Source organism: Microplitis mediator, chromosome 4 (assembly GCF_029852145.1).
Source record: "Microplitis mediator isolate UGA2020A chromosome 4, iyMicMedi2.1, whole genome shotgun sequence".
NCBI classification, from domain to species: Eukaryota; Metazoa; Arthropoda; class Insecta; order Hymenoptera; family Braconidae; genus Microplitis; species Microplitis mediator.
This window is the reverse complement of record NC_079972.1, coordinates 1,990,540-2,017,945: the sequence shown is the minus strand read 5'-3', so window position 1 is coordinate 2,017,945 and position 27,406 is coordinate 1,990,540. Positions and strand designations below refer to the sequence as shown.

General features: G+C 31.8%; 1 protein-coding gene and 1 long non-coding RNA gene across 2 annotated transcripts in view; one reads left to right on the top strand and one right to left on the bottom strand.

Moving 5' to 3' along the window:
* Window positions 1–2,782, bottom strand: part of LOC130666720 (uncharacterized) — a 37,988-nt gene extending 35,206 nt beyond the window's left edge. Inside the window, exon 1 of the long non-coding RNA XR_008989735.1 lies at window positions 2,705–2,782. This is a non-coding gene — a long non-coding RNA (uncharacterized LOC130666720). The remainder of the gene's footprint in view (window positions 1–2,704) is intronic.
* Window positions 1,502–27,406, top strand: LOC130666719 (chorion peroxidase-like). The gene is made up of 10 exons (XM_057467952.1): window positions 1,502–1,623; window positions 9,293–9,522; window positions 9,582–9,708; window positions 12,407–12,610; window positions 20,022–20,203; window positions 20,271–20,356; window positions 20,426–20,645; window positions 20,713–21,018; window positions 22,684–22,866; window positions 22,939–27,406. Exons 1-10 carry the CDS (start codon window positions 1,607–1,609, stop codon window positions 24,072–24,074), a joined length of 2,691 nt encoding a protein of 896 aa, XP_057323935.1. The 5' UTR covers window positions 1,502–1,606; the 3' UTR covers window positions 24,075–27,406.

Genomic DNA, 27,406 nt, shown 5'->3' with positions numbered 1-27,406 from the left:
TTGATGAACCGTTTTAAACGCCCCCTCAAAAAGCCAAATCCGTTCATTTGTTCAAAAGTTACAGAATATTTACATACACACGTACGTACATTCGGACATCATCCCGAAAATACTCAGAATACCTTTCTAGGACCTCAAAACGTCAAGATCTGTTGAAAACTCGGTGTTCGAAAATCGAACCGAAACCAATGACTTCCTTTTTTTTTTTAATTTTCAATTTTCTTAGCGGCAAGTTAAAAAAAAATTCCGAATTTTAATCATTTTCGAATTTCATGAGCAACCCCTTGAAAATGTATCATTGAGCTGATTTTCGGAGAAGTTTCTCAAAAAGTGAAAACAAATTTTCACACATGACTCGAATAAAAAAAAATCGGTCTATAAGTTGACCCTGCGGGCCAGCCCTAAAACTTCCCGCTGTTTTCGAGCTCGTTGAGCACGAAAACACTATTGTAAATACATTTTCAAGCTCTTCGAGCTCGCAAATACTTTTGTATGCCATTGTTTTGTAAAAAACCATTTTTTAGCATTTCATTCTCCTACGATATCTCGCGAACGAATTAACCGATTTTGATGGTTGAGACGACAATCGACGCGTTTTGTCAAGTTCTATAGCTGATCAAATTTTGGATTCGATTTATCGAGTCGTTTTTGTGATATTTCAGGAAAAATAAAAAAATTTTTTTTTTTTCAATTCTTTCGACAACGGTTTCTCTTGAACGAATGAACCGATTTTGATGGTTAAAGTTGCATTCGACGCGGCTTATAATGCTCTAGAGCCCAGTCCATTTTGGAATCAATCTATCGAGCACATTAAAAGTTATAAAAAAAAACATTTTTAAAAAAACTTTATTTTTGGAATATCTCTAAACGAGCCCTACCGATCAAGCTCAATTTTCTCTCGGCTTCAAGATATTGACAATCCGCGTCGAATGACACCTTAAAGTTCAAAATCGGTTCATCCGTTCAAAAGATACAGGTATTTACATACGTACGTACATACATACATACACTCGGACATCATCGTGAAATTAGTCAGAATAGCTCCCTCGGACCTCGAAACGTCGACATCTGATGGAAATTCGATTTTCGTAAATCGGACCGAAACCAATAACTTCCCGAATTTTTGAAAATTTACAATTTTCTTAGCGGGAAGTTAAAAATTGTTGGTTTTTTTGGGCCACGCTAATGCTTATTAAAGTCATACATGATTTTTTTTATTGTCTTCCTTCTGGTTATTACTGAGTCACAGCCTATTAAAGATCATTAAAAATTTTCAAAAAACGTTTGACATTTTAGTTTTTTTGACTTGTGTACAAAGACCAGAAACATCTTTAAAAATGGTTCGATATAATTGATCATGTACATGTGCTAAAAACGGTAGTTAAGTAGGCAAGGCATCGACCCAGGATCTGAGAACGCATGCGTGACACTTAACTAACGGTATTCGCAAAATCACAAAAGAAATAAGCCAAAAAAAAATATATTAAATAGTCTCCGGTTATGTATATTTCCATGAGCCTCGCAATCCAGTTCACATACGAGTTAGTGCCTGATAATATTTAAAGTAAACTTATAAAATTTAATTTTTCTTAACTTACGTTGAAATATGCATTTTAATTTATAGTAAGTTTACAATGAGTATCAGTATATTTTGAAAACTAATTAAGTAGTTCTTAAGCTTAATATCACACTTCGATATAAAAATTAATTGTTAACAATTAATGTTGTTATAAATGAATAAGTTTTGACTAACAAATTCTTACAGTATTTTTGAATATTTAATATTGTTACAAGTAATTAAGTGAACGTAAGTTGAAGGATAAATAAAGTTACTCGTCAATCGGAGAATTAAACTTTAAAGTTAACATTAAAATAAAAATTGAACAAATATTGTTACTTCCCGAACAATATTGATCTTACGAATTTATAATAAAGTTTTATTTTAGACTCTTCAAACGGTAAATTAATAACTTAGTGTCTGAAATTAAAGTTTCGATATAAATTTAAATTGCCGCAATCGTTACGAAATTACAAATTTAATCAAATCAAATAATGACGTTTCGAAGTCACAATAATAATTATTTAAAATAATTTTTAACTGTCAGAGCACGTGCGTGAACGCGCGCGAGCGTGTGTGTAAGTGTTATAAGGTGGATTTTAAATCTGGAAATTGTAAACAAAAATCATTTCATATCCATATTTGGCATTAGACTGAGTCTCTGCAGAATAACGGGAAGCAAACAAAGCTGTATTCGAGCGCGAATATTTTGAGTTATTAAAAATCTTGGATATTAGATTTTATGTATACACTGAGAGAAAAAAATTGTTTTCTGAACAATGAAAAACATAGTTGAATGAGACCTCCACTACTAACTGCAGTTTCGTTTACTGATATGATATTAGTTAACAGTTACAGTAAAGTATAGTTGAGGTGACTATTTAGTAATAAATTTAACAGTTTCTTATTCAGCATGTCTAGAAGAAAATTTTTAAGACAACCATACTTCTATAGTTAACAAGCCTAATTCGATATAATTATCATCACAATATAAATATAGTAACCACTATTAAAAATTTATAGTTTTAGCTACTATATTAGTTTAGCGCCTCCAATTATTTCAACAATGATAAATTCAAAAAATTAATTTTTTTTTTTTTTATTATTCTCAATTCAAGTGTACTGCATTAACATATTCATACTTACATGTTCTTGCTCTTTTCTCTGAGAGTTGGATTTTCACCACTACTCTACGGAGGATTCGAACCTAACACCCAACATGCTAGACGCGCGAAAGACCAACGATAATACCGTTACGCTACAGAAACAGTTGAAAAATTACAGTTTGACTGTGCTTCTAATTCTCGCTAATGCACTTATTCAAAAATTTAAAGCGACAAAAAAATTTTATTGATTTTTTAGTGATATTTGTAAAGTTGTGTTTTCGTGAAAAATGGTCATATCGAAAAGATATAAAAAAAAAACAATTTGAAGGATGAAATCTCTAGTTTAAAGATCTTCAGGAAAAAAAATATATTGAGCAATGATTATTCCGTAATCATAAGAAAGAGGTCGAGACAAAAATTTTCTAAATTTTTTGGTTTTGTTCTTTTGGTCTAAGGGGCCAGGAAATTTATTTCCAAACAACCAATTCATTGCTTCTTTAGGAAATGTATTTAGCTACAATTTGCTTTAAGTTTTCTTTGTACGACAATTTACTGCTAAGATATCAGTCTCTAAATGAAAAAGGACCCTTTTGTCTTGGATTATCAACATCTCAGCTACTTAAGGTCACACAGTATCTTTAAAGGCAGCTTTAGAAGCTTCAATACATTCCCTACAACCTTCATTTTTCATTTAGAAGAAAAAACAGTTTTTTCATTCTTAATATCGATTTGTAAAACCTACAAAAAATTGACTTTTTACGGGTTTTTAGTCAGTCAACTGCACTTTACAAACATCGATAGAAAGGTTGATGTTACCAGATAATTTTAGAGCTTCATGTAGCCTCAAAAGCTCTGTAAATTTTCAAATCGATCGGTTAAACCGTTTGTCCAAATCGATTGCTCAGAGTTTCACCAAACAATTAAGGGAATAAGTATCGTTCCGTAAATTGTGTAATCATCATCAAAACAAAAAAAAAATTATTTTTTTTTTCGGATTTTCTTTCATTTTTGCGTTAGTCTAGTCGAGAAGTTGAGTTCCTGCGAAAAATAGTTACAGGTCTCTAAAAAATATAGTTGATGGCTTAAACGATCTGGAATGGCTTCTAGAAAAAGACGTTTTTTGGATTTTTTTTAAAAAATAAAATTACAATTGTTATGAACAAAAAACCGTTAAAAAAACTAGCCGTCCAGCTTTTTGGCAGAATTTCAAAAAGTATAAGTGATAGCTCAAATATTAGAAAAGTTCCTGAAAGAGCAGAAAAATTATTATAATATTGAAATTATAAGTTTATATATAAAACGAGAATGTAATTTGAGATGTAATATCAAATGTATACAATTACATATATATTATAAATTATATGGATTATAATAATATTGAAATTATAAATTAATTTATAAGATAAAACATATATTTTACGTTATAAATTAATATATAAAGCGGACATATAATTTTTGATACAATATCACATGTATATAATCACATATATTATACATGATATGGATTATTATAATATTAAACGTATAAATTATTATATATGATAAATCATATATTAATCAATATTAATTATTTTGCCGCCATATATGTTCAGTTATTTACCATATATTTTTTTATATATTATCGACAGTATATGGTTTTTTCATACGGGGCCGTAGAGTATATATTCTATACCTATATTAGGATGAGCCAAAAAAACCAACCTATCGAATTTATGTCTTAAAAAGGACCTAGATATCGAGAAAAAAATTCTCCCATTGGACAAAATTTTTAGCTCAATTTTAAAAGGTGTCGGTAGCCATTTGAAATTTCACATTGAAATAACATGCAAAAAAATTTTTTTTGATTAAAAATATTATAACTTTTGAACCGTGTGAGATAAAAATTCGGCTCTAGAATACTCTTGTATGGCATTAAATTTCTTTTAAAAAAGTCCTGGGAGTCGAATTTGTAAACTTGATATTTTGAAATTTGTATGATTCTCTTTACTCTAGACTTTGATGGCCTATTAGTATACGAAATATCAAGTTTACAAATTCGACTCCCAAAACTTTCTTTTAAGAAATTTAATGCCCTACAAGAATATTCTAGAGCCGAATTTTTGTCTCACTTGGTTCAAAAGTTATAATATTTTTAATCAAAAAAAAATTTTTTGTATGTCATTTAAATGGAAAATTTCAAATGACTACCGACACCTTTTAAAATTGAGCTAAAAATTGTTCCCAATAGTAGAATTTTTTTCTCGATATATAGGTCCTTTGTAAGACGTAAATTCGATAGGTTGGTTTTTTTGGCTCACCCTAACCTATATACACTAATGCAAAAAATTAAAGGAGCAGAAAAATTTTATAAATTTTTGAGTGATTTTTGGAAGGCTATAACTTGGTGAAAAATGATCGTATCGAGATTTTAAAAAAAGCATTTTACAGCTTGAAATCTTTAGTTTTGGTGCATTTTTTTTCAAAATTTTTTAAATGCTCCGGTTATTGCGCAAACATGAGAAATACCGAGAGACAAAAAATTGCTAAATTTTTTTTTTTTTTTTTCCGAAGAGCCCACGGACCGCGGAATAATTCTTTCAACTAAACGAATGCGTAGTTCGTTTAGAAAATCTATTCAGCTTCAATTTGTTTTTTTTTTACCTCGTAGGACGATTTGTCGCAGAGATATCAGCCTTCAAACAGAAAATGATCCTTTTGGCTTTGATCATCGATATTTCGGGTACCAATGATCGCACAGAAAGTTGATGGGCGGCGGTGAAAATTTGAATAAATTCCCTACAAGAACCTCTCATCATTTTCAGGAGGAAAATTTTTTTTTTATTTTCAACATCCATTAGAAGTAAGTACAAAAAAATGACTTTTTTTGGATTTTTAGTAAATCAACCGCTACTCTGCAAATATCGATAAAAAAAATAATGTTGCCAGGGACTTTTTTAGCTTAATGTACCCCCAAGACCCCTGTAAATTTTTAAATTAATCTATCGAACCGTTTTTTGTGAATCATCGATCAATGTTTAGCTAAACAATTAAAGGAGCAAGTTTTGTTCCTTTAATTGTGTAATCATAATCAAAATAAAAAAAATTTTTTTTCGACTTTTCTCAAATTTTTGCGTTGGTGACTCAGCAAATGCAAGGAAATGACAAAACAAATAAAAAATTTCCAAAAAATGTCAAAAAAAATTTAGAACACAAAAAAAAAAGTTGCAATTTCAATGTAAAGTGAGAGGATAACTCAAATGGATCTGGTTATGGCGTGGAGGTTTAAAACAATTAAAAATTACACAAGATTTATCAAATATAAATTATAGATTTAATTACACTTATTCACACTTAAACTGTAAGAACTTAATATTTTATAGCGAATGCGACAATTAATACTGGGTAGCGAATGCAACGAAATACGCGCGTATAAAAAGCAACACGTGGTTGTTAGCGGTTAAATTCACGGAAATTACTTTGGTGTTAATTACGCGTGAATGAACGATTTATTTATTCTCAATAAATAGCAGCCTTAATTTACTGACTAAATATTGAGAGTAATTTGCTGAGCGGTTTACTTTTATTAGCACAAAAAAAAAAGTTTCAATTTTTTTTTTCTTCGATTTTTTTTTGACATTTTTTGGAAATTTTTTATTTTTTTTGTCATTTCCTTGCATTTGCTGAGTCACCAACGCAAAAATTTGAGAAAAGTCGAAAAAAAAATTTTTTTCATTTTGATTATGATTACACAATTAAAGGAACAAAACTTGCTCCTTTAATTGTTTAGCTAAACTTTGATCGATGATTCACAAAAAACGGTTCGATAGATTAATTTAAAAATTTACAGGGGTCTTGGGGGTACATTAAGCTAAAAAAGTCCCTGGCAACATTATTTTTTTTATCGATATTTGCAGAGTAGCGGTTGATTTACTAAAAACCAAAAAAAGTCATTTTTTTGTACTTACTTCTAATGGATGTTAAAAAAAAAAAAAAAATTTTTCTCCTAAAAATGATGAGAGGTTCTTGTAGGGAATTTATTCAAATTTTCACCGCCACCCATCAACTTTCTGTGCGATCATTGGTACCTGAAATATCGATGATCAAAGCCAAAAGGATCATTTTCTGTTTGAAGGCTGATATCTCTGCAACAAATCGTCCTACGAGGTAAAAAAAAAAAACAAATTGAAGCTGAATAAATTTGCTAAACGAACTATGCATCCGTTTAGTTGAAAGAATTATTCCGCGGTCCGTGGGCTCTTCGGAAAAAAAAAAAAAAATTTAGCAATTTTTTGACTCTCGGTATTTCTCATGTTTGCGCAATAACCGGAGCATTTAAAAAATTTTGAAAAAAAATGCACCAAAACTAAAGATTTCAAGCTGTAAAATGCTTTTTTTAAAATCTCGATACGATCATTTTTCACCAAGTTATAGCCTTCCAAAAATCACTAAAAAATTTATAAAATTTTTCTGCTGCTTTAATTTTTTGCATTAGTGTACATTATATATATATATAGGTATATTGTATACGTACAATGCATTCGTACGGTGCCCCGTAGGATACCCTATACTATGGAGACTATATATACGTATATAGTCTCCATACCCTATACACTCACGCCGTAAAGTATATATTTTATACCTATATATATTATATATGTTTATATAGGTATATTGTATACATACAATGCATTTGTACGCTGCCTCGTAGGATACCCTATACTACACAGGAAAAAAGGATTACTTGAACTAAGGAATTTACGTTCTTCCCATATTTTTTCTTGAATCAAGCTTACAATTTGTATTTGATTCAAATAACATCAAAATTTGGATTTAGAAGCTAATTTATTTATTGAATAAATAACTATCTCGATTGAAGAATAGAATTATTCAGCTTGAAAAATTTTTGTTTATGTTTAGAAACATTTCAGACTTATCTCAAGTATTTTTTTACTCGGTTTAAAGTATTTAGATTTTTGATCCCAGTATTTTTTTCTTGGCTTAATATAATTTAATTTTTGACACAAGTATTTTTTTTCTGGCCTTAAAATATTTCAATTATTGACTCAAGTATTTTTTCTCTTGGTTTTCCAAGAAATAATTTTTCCTGTTTAAAAAAATTATTTAACTGTACGACTTATTTTATCCATCTGGGAGGGTTAAATGTCATTTTTTCCACCTTCGGTAAAAAAGGAATTTTAATTTTTTTGACGTATGATGGGACTCGAACCGCCGACCCTTCGATTCAGAGTGGTTTGAGTCATGTACTTTAGACCACTCGGCCACCACACGCATTTGGAAATAAAAATTTATTCTGTTACTTAAAGCTATTCAGTATTATATATATTCAAGACTAAGCTAAAAAAAAATTCCTTTATTGAACAATAAAAATTTGAAAGAGTTCTATATTTATAATAAAAAAAATATAGCCTTCATTTGTAAACCATCAATTTTTCTTAATTCAAGAATATTTTATTTCAAATAAAAAAAAAAAAAAACAAATAGTTTCACTCGGAAATTCCTTAAATAGCTGAATTTATAATAAATAAAATACATATGTGCTCAAATATTTGCTAAACTTACAAATAATTATAATATTTATGAAATAATTATTATTATCTTGCTTATTAAATTTTATCTACTTAACCCTATAACGTGGACAAAATTTTCATTTCTTGTGCAGGAGCGACAAAGATAGAGTAGTAAGAAAAGAGTGGGAGAACCTTTGCGTGAAACCAAGAGAAAACTTACTTGGCTTAAGCTCGCAGTACTCTTGGTTCGAAATTTGTATTTTAATTCAAGTTATCACTGTTTATTGACTCAAAACATCTCATTAATTTATTCAAGATTGTAACTTTCTTGTACTGAACATTTATATTTTTTAGTTAAAGTAACAATTATATTACAGTAAGGAACAATATTTATTAAATCAAAAAATTTTAATTATTTAATTAAGTAACTCAACTGTTGAATCAATCTTTGAAGATATATTGGGTCAATAATTTTTTTTCTTCGTTCAAGATTTAAAATCTAAGGAATTTTTTTACTTCCGTCAAGAAAATCTCGGTTTTCATTCCATGCCATCAAAAGTTTCTTGGCTCAAGAAAAATTTCTTTGAGCCAAATAATTTTTTTTTCTGTGTATGGAGACTATATACATATATAGTCTCCATACCCTATACTCCATACCCTATACTATACGTATATAGTCTGAATACCTTATATACTCACGCCTGAAAAGTGAAAGTCGTAACGCGGATGGTCGTAACAAGGTCATTCGTTGAACGTATTTTACTCCTCATATTCTTTCCATACCGGGCTCCTTATATAAAAATCGATTCTTTAGAAGTAAACTCCAAAAAAAAATTCGAATAAATTTAAAAAAGAAAAAAGTCTAAATTTTTTTTTAATTCTTTTGAACGATGCAAGAATATATTTAGTTGTTCGACAAACTTTAATGTTACAATACTTGGATGATACCCGGATTTTGGGAATTCACTAGATGACCTCCAAGTTTTTCGTCTAATAGTCTCAATATCTAATGAAGCCGAAAGAATACTTTTCACTTGTGTCTGATTTTTTGTGTTCTATAATTCTTAAGGATGAAAAATAATAAATTTTATTGACTATCCTTTTTATTATATTTTTTTTAGTGCATATTTCCTGAGCAATATTCTCCTTTCGACTTCACAAACTCTACAAGTATCTAATGAAGTCAAACCATCTCTTCAGAACTATAGGAGTAATAATCTAAGCAACTTTCAAGTATATGATGAGAATATTACTTTCATCAAAAGTAAAACTTTAGAAGAAGCAGAAGATTTTGGTTTACAAGCCATGAATTCATTATTTGAAATAGAGGAAAAAAAAATATTTGAACAAGGTACTAATATTTCTGTCTAAGTATTCATTATATTTAATGTATTATGTTCAATGTTACAGGACTATTTTTGAATTCTGATCACCCGGCACACTACGTTGCCACATTTAATTACCAAACTGATGAAGCAAAAGGCTTTTCTAGAGTAGCATATGCTGCATTGAAAGGTTCCAGAAATTTAATGGAAAAGTAACATATTTATATATTTCATATTTTTAAACTGATTTTTCTTTGCACTGTTATGTTACAAGAGAATAATGAATTGAACGCTCGCCTGCATCAGCGTTTACTCAAATATTTGCAAAAGTTTGAACTTACCGATGTAGGCGTGGTGAAAAATAATGTTCACAACGTGGGAAGATCTTTTAAAAGGGTTGAAAAAGTTCCATATTTCTTGAAAAGTGCATAATATATGATTTAAAACTATCAGAGTTTACCGAAAAACACTGAGAATACGATTTCTATGGATTAACTATGAATTTCCCTATTTTATTGCTAAGAGTACTCTTTTCTTAAAAATAAATTTGAGAAATCATTAGCTCTGTGGGCGTGTCCAAAAACTCGATACTGTTTTCTTTATTAAAGCGCTGAAAAGTATAACAAAATTGTACCCTGATTAAAAGAAACGATTTGAAACGATTTGCAATATTAAGTGCCCATAAGAAGGGTGATTTAAAAGTATTCAAAGAATTCAAAAGCATTAAAAAGTATTGGAAATTTTTTTTTTCTAATCATCTTAAATCGATTCTTTTAATAAGGATACCTCATCGAAAAATTGCTTGCGGATTGTATGTAAATGAATACAAGACAATATGGATTGACATAAATATCTATGAGATTCTACATAGAAAAAGATGGATTTATGTAGGAATCGATGTATGAAACTATGGTTACCGGGATTCCCATATTGGAAATCCATACGGGAACCTGCCTGAGTCGAAGAATCGGTTCTCTATGAATTATTTTGATTCTCCTGTGCGTTTATAGTTATTGGCGTAACTAGTAGAGTAAGTTATTCATAGTGTGTCAGAGCGATGTGGTCAGCACGAGTCGTAGGTGCGCAGGCACGAGTGCAATTTTTTGTTCGTTGATTTTGGCGGTTCAGGGATAATAAGATATGCGAATGATTGAATTTTTAATCGAATTAGAAATATTTAATGCAGAGAAAAAACGCTAGACTTACCCAGGACTATATACGCTTTAGTGGGATTCAAACCCGGGATCCTACGAACAAAAGACTGACGCTTTAACGACTAGGCTACGCAACCGACAGTGACTACTAAATTTAGTTGTGCTACATAATTGTAGTGAGCTATCCCTGATTAACAACTTCGATTAAATCTAATTGAATCTGATTGAAACTCAATCGGATTTCTATCAGATTAAATTGGATTCAAACATTCAATTAGAATTTCTCGGGAGCATTCCAACTATTTGATTGAATTTCAATCCGAGAAAAATATTTATTGCTTTCTGATAAAATCCAATTAAATTTTTTTCATCAGATTGAATTGGATTTAATCAGAAAATAATAGATTTATTTATTAATTATTTTCCGATTGAAATATTTCAATCGGATCCAATCAGGAAATAATGTTCTTTTCAATTTTGATTTTCCAAATGACTTGAAAACTACTCAGCTGATTGACTTCAAAATCCGATTATCCTCGAGTCTTGATGAGCCCTTTCGATTGTCGCAAAGTATGTTCGAATCAGTCATTCGTTTAAAAGATATACTAAAACACAAAAACGAACACACACACACACACACGCGAATACATATATTTAATAAAATAATTTAATACTTTATTGAAGTTTACTAAATTTTGAAAAACTGTTTTTCATTAGTCAGCGAAAGATCTAAAAAATTTCTTCAGATTTTGTATAGATATTATATATTTGTACAGTAAAATTCTACTCGTGGAATATAATTTTTAGAGCTTGGTAGCTAAGCTACCAAGAAATTGGATGAAGTATAATGAAAGTGGACAAAAAACGAAGAATTTTAGAAAAATAGAAAAATTCATCACTCTGGCATAAATAATTTAGTTTTGCGCAAGATTGTGTAGCGAAGAAGTGACTTAAGAAGCCTTATTAAAAGAAGCGACTCAAAACGATTCGCAATGTTGAATGCCTATAAGAACCATGTTTAGGAAATCTCATAGAATCTAATAGATTCTCATAAATTCCCATAGAGCTTTAATGGAATGAATGAGCTCTATGAGAAGAGCTATAAAGTATAACGTCTTATACTTACAGCGATACGAATCTATCGAATTTTTTAAGCAGGGAAGGGCGATTCAAAAGTATTAAAATCTATTTAAATTTTTTTTTCTAATTGTTTTAAATCACTTCTTTTAATAAGGAAATTGTACATGGTTTGCTCAAGGTATTGTAGGCAAAATATTGAAGGTATTTCTAACATGGTGCAGCCAAAAGTTCCTGACACATTTTTTGCCTAAGAATTTTGTAGCAGATACTTGATCATGGTTTGCTCAAGATCTGCTCAAGACGCGCGATACACCCTATACTAATCCTTTCTTTAACAGTTTTAGCTTGAGCAGATTTTGAGCAAACCATGCGCGAGGTATATTCAACATGCTTCTGGCGCCGATTTTCCCCTAGAATTGTATAATGAACACCAAAATTCTGGTGTAAAGCTAGCGTAAGACTTGCAATTCAAATCTGCCCCAAATATCTGGAGCAAGACCTATTGGTTAATGGTGATGGTAGCAACTATCGAACTTGAGACCGTCTTGAGCAAGCCTTGAAAAAAACTGCTATATGGGTAGCTTCTATTCTTTGACGGCGCATTCAATCTGAACAGATCTAGCTTTTTGTAAATAGCTCAAAAAGTTCCAATAACAATTAACATATTTTCTTCCAGATTCTTCAATGAAACTTCAATACATAACTTAGAGTGGAAAACGACGGCTTTGTGGTCACATCGATCAACGGGATTCCAAGAACGCTGCCCTCGGAAAGATCAACCAAATTGTCCTCCAGCAAGTAGTAAATATCGAACAGCTGATGGCAGATGTAATAATTTAAAACATCCTTGGTGGGGTTCAGCTATGTCAACTATGCAGAGGTACATTCTTTTTCTTCAAAACGTCTTCTGATATTTGATAAAAAAATCTGTCGATCGGTTGACCCTGCGGGCCAGCCCCAAAACTTCCCGCTGTTTTGGAGCTCAAGGAGCTCGACAAGATTCTTGTGAATACATTTGAGCGCGTCGAGCTCAAAAATAGTTTTGTACGCCATTGTTTTCGAGAGAAAACCGTTTTTTAGCATTTCTTTCTCCCAAGATATCTCACGAACGAATGAACTCATTTTGATGCTTGAGGCGGCAATCAACGCATTTAATTGAGTTTTAGAGCTGATCAGGTTTTGGAATTGTTTGGTTGAGTTGTTTCAAAGATATTCGCAAATAACTGTTTTTGACCATTACTTTCTCCTGTGATATCTCTCAAGCAAATTAACCGATTGAGATGGCTAAGGCTGCAATCGACGCGTTTAATCAAGTTCTAAGGCTGATTCGATTTTGGAGTCGATCGTTTAATTCATTTCTGAGAAATTAACAAAAAACTAAAAAAAAAAATTTTGTTTTTTCGTAATTCGCCAATATTTTCGAATATACTTGATCAAATAATCTGAAATTTTCAGAAAAGTTGATGGCCAACAAGTTCTTTTGATTGCCGCTGTAATCATCCGAATCGGTTCATTAGTTCAAAAGTTACAAAGAGTTTGAACACACACACACACACACACACACACACACACACATACACACATACAGACACTCGGGCATCATTCTAAAAATAGTCAGAATCGCTTCCTAGGACCTCTGATGAAAACTTGATTTTCGAAAATCGGGGTGAAAACAATAACTTCCCGAATTTTTCGAAAATCTTCAATTTTCTTAGCGAGAAGTTAAAAAAAATTTTTTTTCACAAGTTGTTAATTAAGTAAAGCCTTCCGGTTTCTTCCGAATAGAAGAAATATACATTAATAATAACCTGTTGAAATCTTACACGTTTTATCAACAGCTTGATAATGGTCTGCTACTTTATAAGGTTGTGAATATTGCTTCATACAGCTGTAAAAAATTTTAATTGCGAGTTTTTTAAGGACTCACCAAAGCACTGTATGGCATGTTTGTTGATAAAATAACTCACGCCACTATGATTACGTTATGCCGGGTGCTACATTTAAATTAGTTAACAGAAATTTCTCACATTAATAGCAATAGAAGAATAAATGAGTGATTGGAGGTCACAGATTAACAGATAGAGAACAAGGGAAAGAGTTTCCCCTACTATTAGTCCACTGGAATTACTCTTAAGCGTTGGGGAGAGAGATTAGTATCTGGATAGTATATATACTAGGGTGCTTCGTTTAAAACGTCTATTTTTTTTTTCTGGTCCATCGACGGAATAATGTTCTGAACATGTTAAAAACAAATTCTCACCAAAGATGACATCTTAATTTTAATTTTAAGCACTTGCTAAATGAATTTGAAAACTTCCCGTTTAATTAACATGTAAATTTTGATTTTTTTTTTTAATTATCTATAGCTCCGCGGCATTGCAAGATATTAAGTCGTGGTTGGGCGGGAATAACAGAAGAATCCTGCCTCTTTAAAAGTGCTTGTAGCTAATTTACGCTTTGTAACCGGCCTCACCGGTAAAAAATCTTAAAGCCTATTTTTTCTCAAATTTCATGTTTTTTTTTAATTTACTCGGAAACTACTAACTTTAGAACGAAATTTTACAAGACTTTTTTTTATAGAAAATTTGATTTTCTACAAAAAAGGTCATTACGCCATTACCGTCGAGCCAGTAGTTTCTGAGATAAATCTAGTTAAACATCTCAAAATTTAAAAAATTACTTTTTTATCCGCGATTTCAGAACTTTTTTATGAAATTATGGCCGTAGAAACATATCATGTGTAAGAATAAAATATAAAAATACATATGACACATGTATATGCAATTATGGTTAGTACGAAACAATTGCCTTTGTACTGAGAGAGGTAGTAATTGAAAAAGCTTCCGATCGTCAAACACAGACATTTGGGTTAAGATTAGAAAAGATGGAGGTAAGTATAATAGGAGACAGTTTCGTAATAATAGACATATTTTTGATGATATATTTACCAGTATATATTATATGTTTCTTCGGCCATAATTCTATAAAAAAGTACTGAAATCTCAGATGAAACAGTAACCTCTAATTTTGAGATGCTTAATTAGATTTATTTTGGAATCTACTAGCTCTACGGTAATGGCTTAGATGACCTTTTTTGTAGAAAATCAAATTTCCACTGATCTCTATACTAACTGGATAGCTGATTCTATAGTTCGCCATTGTCACCGATCTGTGCATACAGTAGCGCCTTCAAATAGTTGTCAGAGAACTAAATCGTAACCAACTGCGCTTGCGCGCCCATAATTTTTAACATGGTGATTAGCCGTAAGTTTTCACGTGGTCAAAAAAGCATTACAGTTACATTACAGCAATCTCATAGAGTAAACGTATTTCTGTAAAAATATCCATTAACACGTTCACCGCAACAAAGTTATTTTGATTTCATTTAATTACATTGCGAATAGTTACCCGAGTCGAAATATGAAGTCTGATTCCAACGTCTCTATCGTTTCAAGTGTAAATCCAACTTTACATTTGCAACGTCGGAGACGTTGGAGTTACGTTTGTAACGCTCGAGACGTTGGAATCACACTTCATATTTCGACTCGAGTAATTATTTATTTTAGTAATTTTAGCATTTCTCAATAAATTTATCAAGTTTTGTTTTTTTCGATATATAGGGGAGGGTGGGGTAAAGTGGGCCCCCCTAAAATTTGAGAGCAAAGTGAGCACCCTGAAATTTTTTACGAAAGAGGCTCATACTAAGTCACCTTGACTTTTTTACGACTATTCATTTATTACTTATTAGCTTATTTATGGCTTACCCATTTTTGCCTACTTTCCCCCATGTTTTAAAATTCGTAATTTATTATGAACACAGCTTATTCATAACATTTTTAAAGTGAAGAATTTAAAAAAAGTAAAACGAGCAATAAATTTGTCTCACACAATTTTTTTAGATGGGGGCCCACTTTGCCCCTAATTTTCGATTTTTCAATTTTAATGGACACAGCTTATCAATGTTAAATAACAAACAAGGGCCTATAAAGTAGTGTAACGAGTAAAAAAAAGTAAATATAATCCCATTTCTAGCTTACGCGGCCCACTTTGCCCCACCCTCCCCTATATACATATATTAGACTGATTCAAAAAAATTGACTATTTTTATTTTCAAAAATGATATCGAAAATAATGTTCGAGATGACAAAAAAAAATGGTGTCGAAGATTAAGCTCTTAATAATAATATTAACAACTACCGCATCGCAATTTTCGATTTTCCATTTAAATAACATGAGAAAAATTTTTTTCAAACTTTAGAATTTTAAAATGTTATAATAATAACTTATCAGCAGATCATTATATCAGAAAGACCAATACATAATTGTGTAGGAAATTGAATGCTCTACAAAGAAATTTGTTTTTAGAGAGTTATCCAAGGTCAAATTTGGATTCATGATAAGCTTAAGTATTATTTGACTTTTTTGACAAAATTATCAGACTTATCTTAAAATGTTGTAGCTTTTTTTTGTAGATTGTTTAATTTTCTACAAATTATCTCTTATAAAGTTTTTCAAATTTTTGAAAGTTCTTTAGTTATTTGCATTTACATTTTAATTTGTTCCAAGAAATCTTATTCTGGTCCATTTTATTTACTTACTTTGAAACGCGAATAACTAAAGAACTTTTAAGAATTTGAAAAACTTTATACGAGATAATTTGTAGAAAATAAAACGATCGAAAAAGTCAAATAATACTTAAATTTATCATGAATCCAAATTTGACCTTGAATAACTCTCTAAAAATCGAATTTCTCAAAAAATGATAAGAAACCTTTTACGTCAGAACTGCTCAAACATTGGAGTAATAAAAATGCATTTTCACTTATTCTTAGGTAAAATTAAATTCCCTGCAAAAAAGGTCTGATTGAAAATTTTCGTCAAACAAGCCGTTTCCGATCAATTAAGCTTAATAAATTGATAAATTTTTTCGATTTAACATTATTACTATTGAATTTTGTAACTGACGAATCAGTAAATCCTCTTCTAAAAAGTTGATGACCGGATGTCGTATCATTTTACGTCACTTCTGTGACTATTTTATTCGGTCGTCGATTGGTTGACCGAGATAATGGCGGGATTTCTGAAAGAATGAAGGCGAGCGAAGCGAGCGTGTTATGTCTAGTATCTAAAAAAGAGCATGAAAAATTTTTGAAAGAAATTAAATGCTTTACAAAAAAGGTCTCTTAATATTTTAGCTTAAATTCACTTCTTCTAAAATTATTAACGATTAAAATCGAAGAAAAAATTAAAATCTAAAGTTTTTTGTTCTTAACTCAATTTTTTCCACTAAACGGTACAAATTAACTATTTTGATCATCATTAAGCTTTATTCATAAAAAATCTTTCACTATTTAACATTATTCTAACATTATTATTACAAAAATCTATAAATTTCACAATAAATATCAATTTATTTTCGCTCAATTGATCATTTCTAAACAATTAATTTGTATGTCTGGAAATATTATCATTGTGATATTTAACGATAAAAATTATACAAAAAAGTTTGCTCTTTATATGTTATAATTATTTTCTCAACATAAGCTGAATTAATTGACTTTACTACTTTATTAGTACTATATAATATACTATACAATTTACCAATATATAATATGCTAATTACATTTGCTACTCTTTCAACAATTATTTTTATTTACTTTAGCCGATAATTACTCTAGTAAAATAACTTTCCACACTTCAAAGTAACATTCTCGTAATTTAAGTTCCCCTATGTGTCCTTTCTTATTTAACGCATGCGCTCTTATATTTATATTAGTTCCCTGACAACTATTTTGCGGCGCTGGCTTCGCTCCAGGCAAGGCCTATTTTTTCGAAATTCTTCCATATCCACAGCTATCCAGGTAGTATAGAGATCAGTGCTAATTTCCTATGAAAAAAGTCCTGTACAATTCTGTTCTAAAGTTAGTGGTTTCCGAGTAAATTAAAAAAAACCATGAAATTTGAGAAAAAATAGGCTTTAAGATTTTTTACCGGTGAGGCCGGTTACAAAACGTAAATTAGCTACAAGCACTTTCAAAGAGGAAGGATTCTTCTGTTATTTTCGCCCAACCGAGACTTAATATCTTTTGCATGCCGCGGAGCTATAGATAATTGAAAAAAAAAAAATCAAAATTTACATATTAAACCCTTAACGGCCACACGGGGTGATTAGTAACCCCAGGCTTAAAAAACGTGGGATTAGAGGTCTTAAACATTTCAAATAAATACAATAAACGCCATCTGCCGGTGACAGACATGTGTGAGATGTGACTTCACTACATAGAAAGCCAAAGAAATGCACAGTGGCGTTGTGAGCGTTCGTTTTATCGGCCTGGGGTCACTAGTTACCCCAGTGTGGCTGTAACCGCAGTTCAGTCACAATATTTATTTTATTTTTATCTACTGGTAGAGCACTCGGCGCGATACCGAATTGTTCTGGGTTCGATTCCCAGTTCGGGCTATCTATATTTTTCTCAATTTATCTATAAATTGTCTTATTGAGACGTTTGCATGTTTAGGTTTCCACTATATTTAAATGGTGCTCTACCAAAATACATATTTATTATTCATAAATATGTATTTTTAAGACAATAAAACGCAAAAGAAGTCAATTTCATGATTTGTAATTTTTTTCATTTTTCCTTCCAATAATTTTGCAAAATAACTATACTTTTTGAAGAATTGGTGGATACTGTTATTTTTTTGTGGTAGTGGTATATATTGTGCGGACAACCCTAAAGTTTTAGTCGTTAATATTGCAAAATGGCGGAGTAGTGAATTTTTTTGCAAAAAAAGCCATTTTTTCAGAATTTTGATCTATATGACCAGTTTTTAGAACGCCATCTATAAATTAACCAAGTTAAACCATTAGAAATATTGAAGAACTCGTCAACGAACATGACCCAATTAGTTAAAAGTCTTAAAAACATTTACACATCTTGTCTGGCCGGGTTTTTCAGCGTGGGGTAATGAGTTACCCCTTGTGGCCGTTATGAGGCCTGAGGGAGGTGTGGCCGTTAAGGGTTAAATGGGAAATTTCAAATTCATATAGCTAGTATTTAAAATTAAAATTAAGATCTCATCTTTGGTGAGAATTTGTTTCACTTGTTCAGAACATTTTTCCGTCGACGGACCAGAAAAAAAAAATAGTCATTTCAAACGAAGCACCCTAATATATACATATCGAAACGAAGAGAATTTCACGCCGATTTTTATATTGCTAATCTCAAATCATAGAAGTGTCGGAAAGTTTGCGAAAAATGTGAAAGAAAATTGAAATTCATGAGAACTGACGTAATTTTATTTAAAAACTTGATATAATTTTGGTATAACGTAAAAAGTCGAAAACAAGACATCCACCACTTATAACAATCGTGCAAAAAATTCATAAAAATAAAAAAATAAAACTTTTATTATCAGACTCAGCTGTTCGGGGGAAACTATAGTATGGCGAACGAATATCATTGAAATGACAAAATCAAACATTTCCAAAATTTAATCAGCTTGAGAACTTAATAAAACGCAGCGATTGCCACCTTGAACATCAAAATGGGTTCATTAGTTCAAGAGATATCGTCGAAGAAAAAATGCTAAAGAACGGTTTTCTACGAATATCTTTGAAACGACTGAATCAAACGTTTCTAAAATTTAGTCAGCTCTAGAATTAAATAAAATGCACCTATCGCCACCTCAAACATCGGAAACAATTCATCAATGGCGTCGAAAAGTTAAAGAAACAACATTTTATGTCATTTTCCCTGAGGAAATCATCATATAACGTACTAAAATGTATTCAAAATCATACCAACTCTTTATCTTTATGGTCTTTTTCGATCATCACGTAATGTAATGTAACTCATGCTTTAATTTAAATAATATTATCAACAAAAAAAATTGAAAAACACCGGTTTCAATCTTTTTCTCTGATTTTTTATGTATTAACGCTCTGATATTGAGTCAGAACTCATTGAACTCCTTACTTTGATCACTTATATTGATTTCTGCCTGTATATTCTTTTTTTTTCTTTATTGAAAATAATCACGGATAAATATTTAAAAAACACTCATTCATTAATTATTCTCGATTCTTAAATTCCCTATTTTACCATAAGACGAAAATTGCAAAAACGGTAGGATGGGGATCAGCAGGTCATAAAACAGAGATTTAACACAAGATTTGATGCATCTATCATATGTACAATCAGAGCCTACAGATTTATATAATAGTATAAGTGTAAATATGTATACAATCATTTCTTCTTTAAAACATGAGCTACACTTTTGTTATGTAGATTTTTAGATCCAGTCTATGATGACGGTATTGAAACAATAAGAAAATCAAGAAAAAGCGGTAAAGTGCTACCAAGTCCACGTGAAATTTCGACGACGATTCATGAAGACAAAAATGTACCATTATCATCCGTAACACATATGCTTATGCAGTGGGGTCAATTCATAGACCATGATATGATAGGTGCATAAAAATTATCTGGCCTATGAATTTATAATTAGTTATTTTTCATGCTTTTTTTTTATATCAGCTACTGCACAGAGCAGAGGATTTAATGGCACGTTTCCGCAGTGTTGTCGAAAGCATGGTACAGAGTTCCAGTCACCGGAGTTTATGGTGAAGAGACGTTCTTAAAGAATACATTTTCATTGTCAGATTTTAATTTATCTGATTACAAACTTTCAGCACCCAGATTGTCTACCCATAGTCGTAAATTCTCGAGATAACTTTTATGGAAAGTTGGGAATTCGTTGTTTAGAATTTGTGAGGAGTGGCCCAGCCCCACGTGAAGACTGCGGTTTCGGTCCTAGAGAACAATTGTCGCAAGTAACTAGTTTCATAGATGCTTCTATGGTTTACAGCAGCAGCGTTCAGCACAGCAATAGTCTACGAATTTTTCGTAATGGTGAGATAATATAGTTTCAAAGTATAGTGAATTATTCATCCTATAAACAAAAATGTAATATTTCAAGGTCTTTTACAATATGGTGAATTTGACCTCTCAAAATCTACGTTACCTAAGAAAAAGTCGGATAATCTTTGTCAACAAGGATCTCTATCAACTAATTGTTTTAGAGCGGGAGATGCTCGACTCAGTGAGCAACCTGCTTTAACGTCACTTCATATTGTTTTAATTAGACTGCATAATAAGCTTGCAACTGGATTAAACACACTCAATCCACACTGGAGCGATGAAAAGCTCTTTCAAGAAAGTCGCAAAATTGTTGGAGCTCTAGTTCAACATATTACTTATCGTGAATACTTACCTATAATACTTGGTAAGCTTCACAGTAAATATAATTTCAATCGTTACATAGAATCAAAGGAATAGCTTAACGTAAGATGTTTTTTTTTTGTGCCACATACCCATGTAACAATCTTGTTCAAAGCTTGAGTAAGCCTGCTCTCAAGATAGATAGGTGCTGGGTTTTTTTCTACGTATGTGTCTTGCTGCAGATACTTGTGACCAGATTTAAATTGCGAGTCTAGTACAAATCTTACACAAGGAATTTGTGCCAGATTATAACTCATTTCTGGAGGAAGACTATAGTTGAAAATAGTTGCGCATGGCTTGCTCAGAATTTGCTCAAGGCTCAAAATTGACGCAAGTTATTGGTGCAAGAAATGCTCCAGAAACTTTTCAACTTCTCCGTATCTAAGACATCTTCAATATTTTTGTGGACACACACTGTAAAAAGAGTGGTGTTAAAAATGGAATCATTTTAACTCCACCCAGTGTTAAAAAGAAATTACATCGGTGTAGGAGGCGTAATTTGGCGGTGTTAAAATACCGGTGTAAAAGCGGGGAAAAATGCGTCCGCTCAGAGTATTAGCTTTGGGAAGCTCATAAAACGCAAAAAATATCTTGACACACATACACGCACTCAAACACGCGTACACACATACACAAACTCACGAGCGTACACACGCACACACACATGCGCACACGCACGCACGCGAACGTTTGCGCGCACACACGAGCGCACACACATGAGTGCCCACACGTGACACTCACACATACAAGCGCACACACACGAGTGCTCACGAGCACACACTCACACACAGGCTTGTGCGCATACTCACTCAAACACGCGAGCACACACATGCACACACGTGTGGACACGCACACACACGAGTGCCCACACGCCCACACTCACACACACACACGCTTGTGCGCACACTTACTCATACACGTGAGTGCACACACTCACACATACATGCACACGCACGCACACGCGCACACACACACACACACACACACATACACACACACACACACACACACACTCACACACACACATATGCACATATTCCCAGACTAAAATATTTTAACACTGATATAGAATATTTACACTTGCGGCGGCGTTATTTTCACACCTACACCACTTGGACTTATTTCGGTGATTTTTTACAGTGTATGACTTGAGTAATTCATGCACAAGTCTTGATGGCGATTTCTTGCTACATGATCTTGCGCAAGACCCATACGTAGAAAAAGACACTAGTGACTAGGGGTTTTGCTCAAGGCACTGGCACCAGAATCTTGCTCACGCATATGTTACTTGGGGTAGATATAATGTTGGAAGGATGGGTAGCTTTGGACTTGTTTTATAAATAATGTAATACTTATTAGTATTGAACTCTGACTTCATCAGAAACTCGTATGTATAAAAGTTCACACACGATTCACGTTGTGAGCGCGTACGTAAATCAAATGAAGCAAGTTCACGATAGTTGGAGGTGGGGCAGTAGTACCACCAGACAGCCCCTCCATCAAGCCGATAGATGGCGCCTCTGGAGTGGTGTCTAGCAAAGCTCTCCTTACATATAACTGTCTTAAATTACCTTATTACTCAATTTATTATATCTAAAAATCAGATAATATGACTACAAAATTTCATTTCAACTTTTAAATATCTAAACTAGAACATTTTTATCTATAGGACCCGAAATAATCAAAATATTTGGACTTGACCTTAAAGAGATTGGTTATTATGGTGGTTACGACCCAACGCTCAATCCAAATATTGCTAATTCTTTTGCAACTGCGGCTTACCGTTTTGGCCATTCATTAGTTCAACACTGTTTTTCCAGATACGATGAAAAACATAATCTTATATTTAACAGTTAGTATAAAATGAGAAAAAGTTTTTGTTTTTTTCAAGAATTTCAAATGATTGGTTTTTTTTTTTTTTTAGATATCTCAATACACGATGAATCAAAGAATAGAGTGCATTTACAAAGTCCAAGGTCTGTTGACCGATTAGTTTTAGGATTAATAAATCAAGTTTCACAGAGAAGAGATGAATTTATAACTAAAGAACTAACTAATCATCTTTTCCAATTTCCAAATTTTCCATTTGGCATGGATCTTGCATCAATTAATATTCAACGGGGTAGAGATCATGGATTAGCACCTTATGTTAAATGGCGAGAACCTTGTGGTTTATCAGCTATCCGGACATGGGAGGATCTTGAAAAAAGCACATCATTGAAAGCTGCTAGAAAATTAAGAAATTTATACGAATCGCTGGATGATATTGACCTTTTCTCAGGAGGTCTTTCAGAAAAACCAGTTCTTGGAGGTATTGTTGGTCCAACGTTTGCATGTATTATTGCTCAGCAATTTAATCATCTTCGTAGAGGAGATAGATTTTGGTATGAAAATGGAAATTTAAAAAATAGTTTCACATTAACTCAGCTTGATCAGATCCGAAGTGTTACTCTTGCACAAATTTTATGCTATACGATAGACGACGTTAAAACTGTTCAGCCGTTTGTATTTTTGGTACCTGATAAACTGAACAATGAAAGAATTTCATGCGATAAATTTAATCATATCAATCTGAAACCTTGGATTGAAATAGGAAAAAACAATCGACAATTTTTATTCTCCTTGAATAATATTAACAAGGACGATTACTTTAGAAATTTAAAAAATGAATCAAGAATGTTTCCACGACAAAAACCTAAGCCAGTTAAAGCTAACGTCAACCAAAAAAATCACGTTGTAATGAGATGGCCTTTCGGATCCTCATTTGAGAATGTCACGATAGTCATACAAAATCATGCATCTAATTCACCTACAGTAGTTAACAATGTTGTTCATGAATCTAACGTAGATGGAATTTTAACTAATCCATCAAGTAACTCGCCAACAAAAGAAAATGATGGTATTGAAAACGATCACTTACATCTTGTGAATAAACATTTACTCTCAAAATTCATTAATTTTAATAACTCCAACCATAACTTTGCATCAACATCTTTTATAGAGGATTTTTATACTCATGAATTACCGAAGCCAATAAAGTTAAGAAATAAGGATATATAATAAATAGAAAATTTGTTGGTTTAACATGTTTTAAGAACATTCTCCAAAAATCAGCTTGATTATAGTTATTGGCGTAACTAGTAGGGTAAGTTATTTATATGGTGTCGTAGGTGCGCATGCACGAGCGAGAAGCGAGTATCAGAGTTACCGCGCACCAGAGACGAGTGCTAAACACATCGCGGATGACGGACTGTGACTTAACCTACATGTTGCGCCCATAATTTTATTCAACTCATGTGCGCTCTTTACGTTTTATTCATCGCCTAAAAAGCGAAGTTTAAATAATTGTTTACTGACATGGTGAAAAAAAAAACTTTTAATATAAAGAATGTGACAAAATTATCGGCATGTAGATTTTATTCAACGGAAATTCAAATTCAATAAGTCAAAGTTTCAACTCCACGTTAAAAACATTCAGTATCACAATCTCGGCTGCTCAATGGGTAACAACAGGGAGTTGTAATAACCCAATATTCAGTTAGAGCCCGAAAGATAGTTACGTTAATTTTTTTTACGCCACAATGGCCGGGATAGTAGACATCTTTATTGCGTTTTGACAAATAATTTTTCACCGGTCGGTAAACGGCCATTTAGGGTTCAGATTTTAGGCATGATAAAACGTGAATAGCGCGCATGAGTTGAATAAAAAATAATAAGTATATAAATAACTAGTTTTTTCTACGTCTTGGGTTTTATTTTAATTCGTTATAATATGAATTGATGGTAAAAAAATTGAGATGCTTCAATATTAATATTCAAGGGTCGCTCAAAAGCGTCCAGAAGACAGCACTCGGAAACATTCAAAATTCTTGAGCGACGTTTAACTATTTAAATGTTGGGCTGAAATTTTCAGCACATTCATCATTTCACAGATTAAACTATTGCTGCCACGAGAAAAAAAAAACAAATTAGGAAAAAATCCGAATTTCAATTGTTTTTGAAATGTTCAAAATTTGCAAGTGACCTTTAAAAATTTTTTTATCCAGCTGATTTTTGGAGAAGATTCTGAAAATATATTAAATCAACAAATTTTATATAAGACTCGAAAACAAAAAAAATCAGTTTTTGGGGTCGCCTTAATATATAATTACTTCAATGATTGTAATGATCGAAAAGAACTCATTTTTTTTTATTACTACACGAGAGAAAAATATCGCCAGATTTAGTATACATATCGCTATTCTGGCTATACGCTGTATAGTCATCTTACTTAACGATACGCCGTATAGCTAATTCAGCTATACAGAGTATCCTCACAGTGGATCGTCAAAATGACGATCCGTATCCTTATTTTAGGCATTTTATGAATCGCTGACATGACTATTGCGCAAACTCTGTATTTGGGCATCCGGCAACCGAGAACGATAATACGTATAGCCAATTTAGCTATACGAATCCTCACGCTGGCAATACAGATACTTATATCAACGAAACTACATATCGTTACAAAGGCTATTCGTCGTATTGTTAAATTAAATAAACGAATACTTAACCTTACCCAAAAACGTATCTTTACTTTCACGATACTATAGATTATTAAATCAATATGAGAGTATTCCTAAATTAGGTATACGAATCGTTATTTTGACGATACCTCATTTGAGGATACATTGGATAGTCATTCTGTCGATATTTTTTTCTCCGTGTAGATGTATTTTGATGCCAAAAATTCTGATGACAAAAATTTGTAAAAGTCATGTATGCTAAATTGAATTAAAGAAAAATGATTTTCATTTACTTGGACCAAATTCTGAAATAGCAACTCCCACGTGCTGTATTTTACGACAGTGACAGGCGCCAATTGGAACTTATGATAAAATAATACGTAATAATTAATCAAATGTCATTTACTGTTTTTTTTTAAGTATATAGTATTTTATTTGTTGAAAATGTAATATAGTTTATCTTAATGTCTATTTTAATAAACAAACAATTTTGTACCTTCAAATATAATTATAATTACAAGGGTTTTACGAGTTAAAAAAATCTTATCTTATTTCTTCTACAATAAATAAGGGCGTATTCCACGAGTGCTCTTACTCAGTAAATGTGTTATAATTGTAGATGATTTAAGGGGCAGAGGCAGTCGATCGGTTCTCGAGTGGCTCGGGCGATCACCGAAGTTAAGCATCATCAAGCATGATTGCTACTTGGTTGGGTGACCGCTTAGCTACGCTTTGAGCTTGATCGAAGGTCTCTGACCGTCAGGCGCAGGATGAGGATCTAGTGATCGGTAAAATGGGCAAAATCCATAATTGACATAGAATCCAAAAAAAAAATTATTTATTAAATTTTAAATGGCCTAAAATAGATTATAGTTCAAGGCTAAATTGGAATCTATATTGAGTCTATAAAAGGCACAAATTGCCTTTTTTTCTACTTTTGGATCCAAAGTGAAATTTCATATGCATAGTCAATACACCAATCATTAGGCATTTATAGAAAAAAACAAATTTGGAAAATCCAGAAGAGCATGTCTGAAACGATCATATTATATTTTCATTAATCAATTTGTTGACAAAATCAAATTTTTAACTTTCCGCTAAGAAAATCGACGACTTACAAAAAAAAGTAAATTATTGTTTTCACCCCGTGTTACGTCCGATTGATTTTCATAATTTTCAAAACAATTTTTTTTTATTCATAAAATTTGTTAACATACAATGAGCCACACGAACAGCAAAATACCTACTAAGGGAAACCTTAGTGGGGAGAATAATGCGTGCGCCGACCAAAATGAAAAATATGGAGGGGCTGATAAGAAATTTAGGGCCCAGAAACAAAGAGGAAACTCTCGCTCTCTTCTGGCTGCGACCATCGGAGTGTGCACAAGTTTTGTTTTATACAATGAAGAAAAAGAAAAGGAAAAGAGTTTGTTAAACGTGTATAAGTACTACATCATGGATTCGCACAGACAAAACAGGTACAATTAAAATATTAAATAAATTGAAAATATTCAGTTTAAAAATTAAAATGTTAAACGAAAGTTTGAAATGTTCGGTTAATTATATCAGAATTACAAAATGAAAATTCGAACACGTGTAGTTTGAAATTAAAATGTTATATGAAAGTTTGAAATGTTCAGTTAGTTATATCAGAATCACAAAATTAAAATTCGAGCATATGTAATTAAAAATTAAAATAGTAAATATAATTTTGAATCTTGTAAATCAGAGCCGGCTGACTAGCCACCTGTCTTTGGATTATAATTACAATTTATTTGAATCAGGAGGTAATTCCAACATTGTAATTAGAAGCATAATCTCTAAACCTCAACATTTTTGTAATCGAATTGTTAATATAGTTAAAAATTAGATTTAAATATTGTTTTA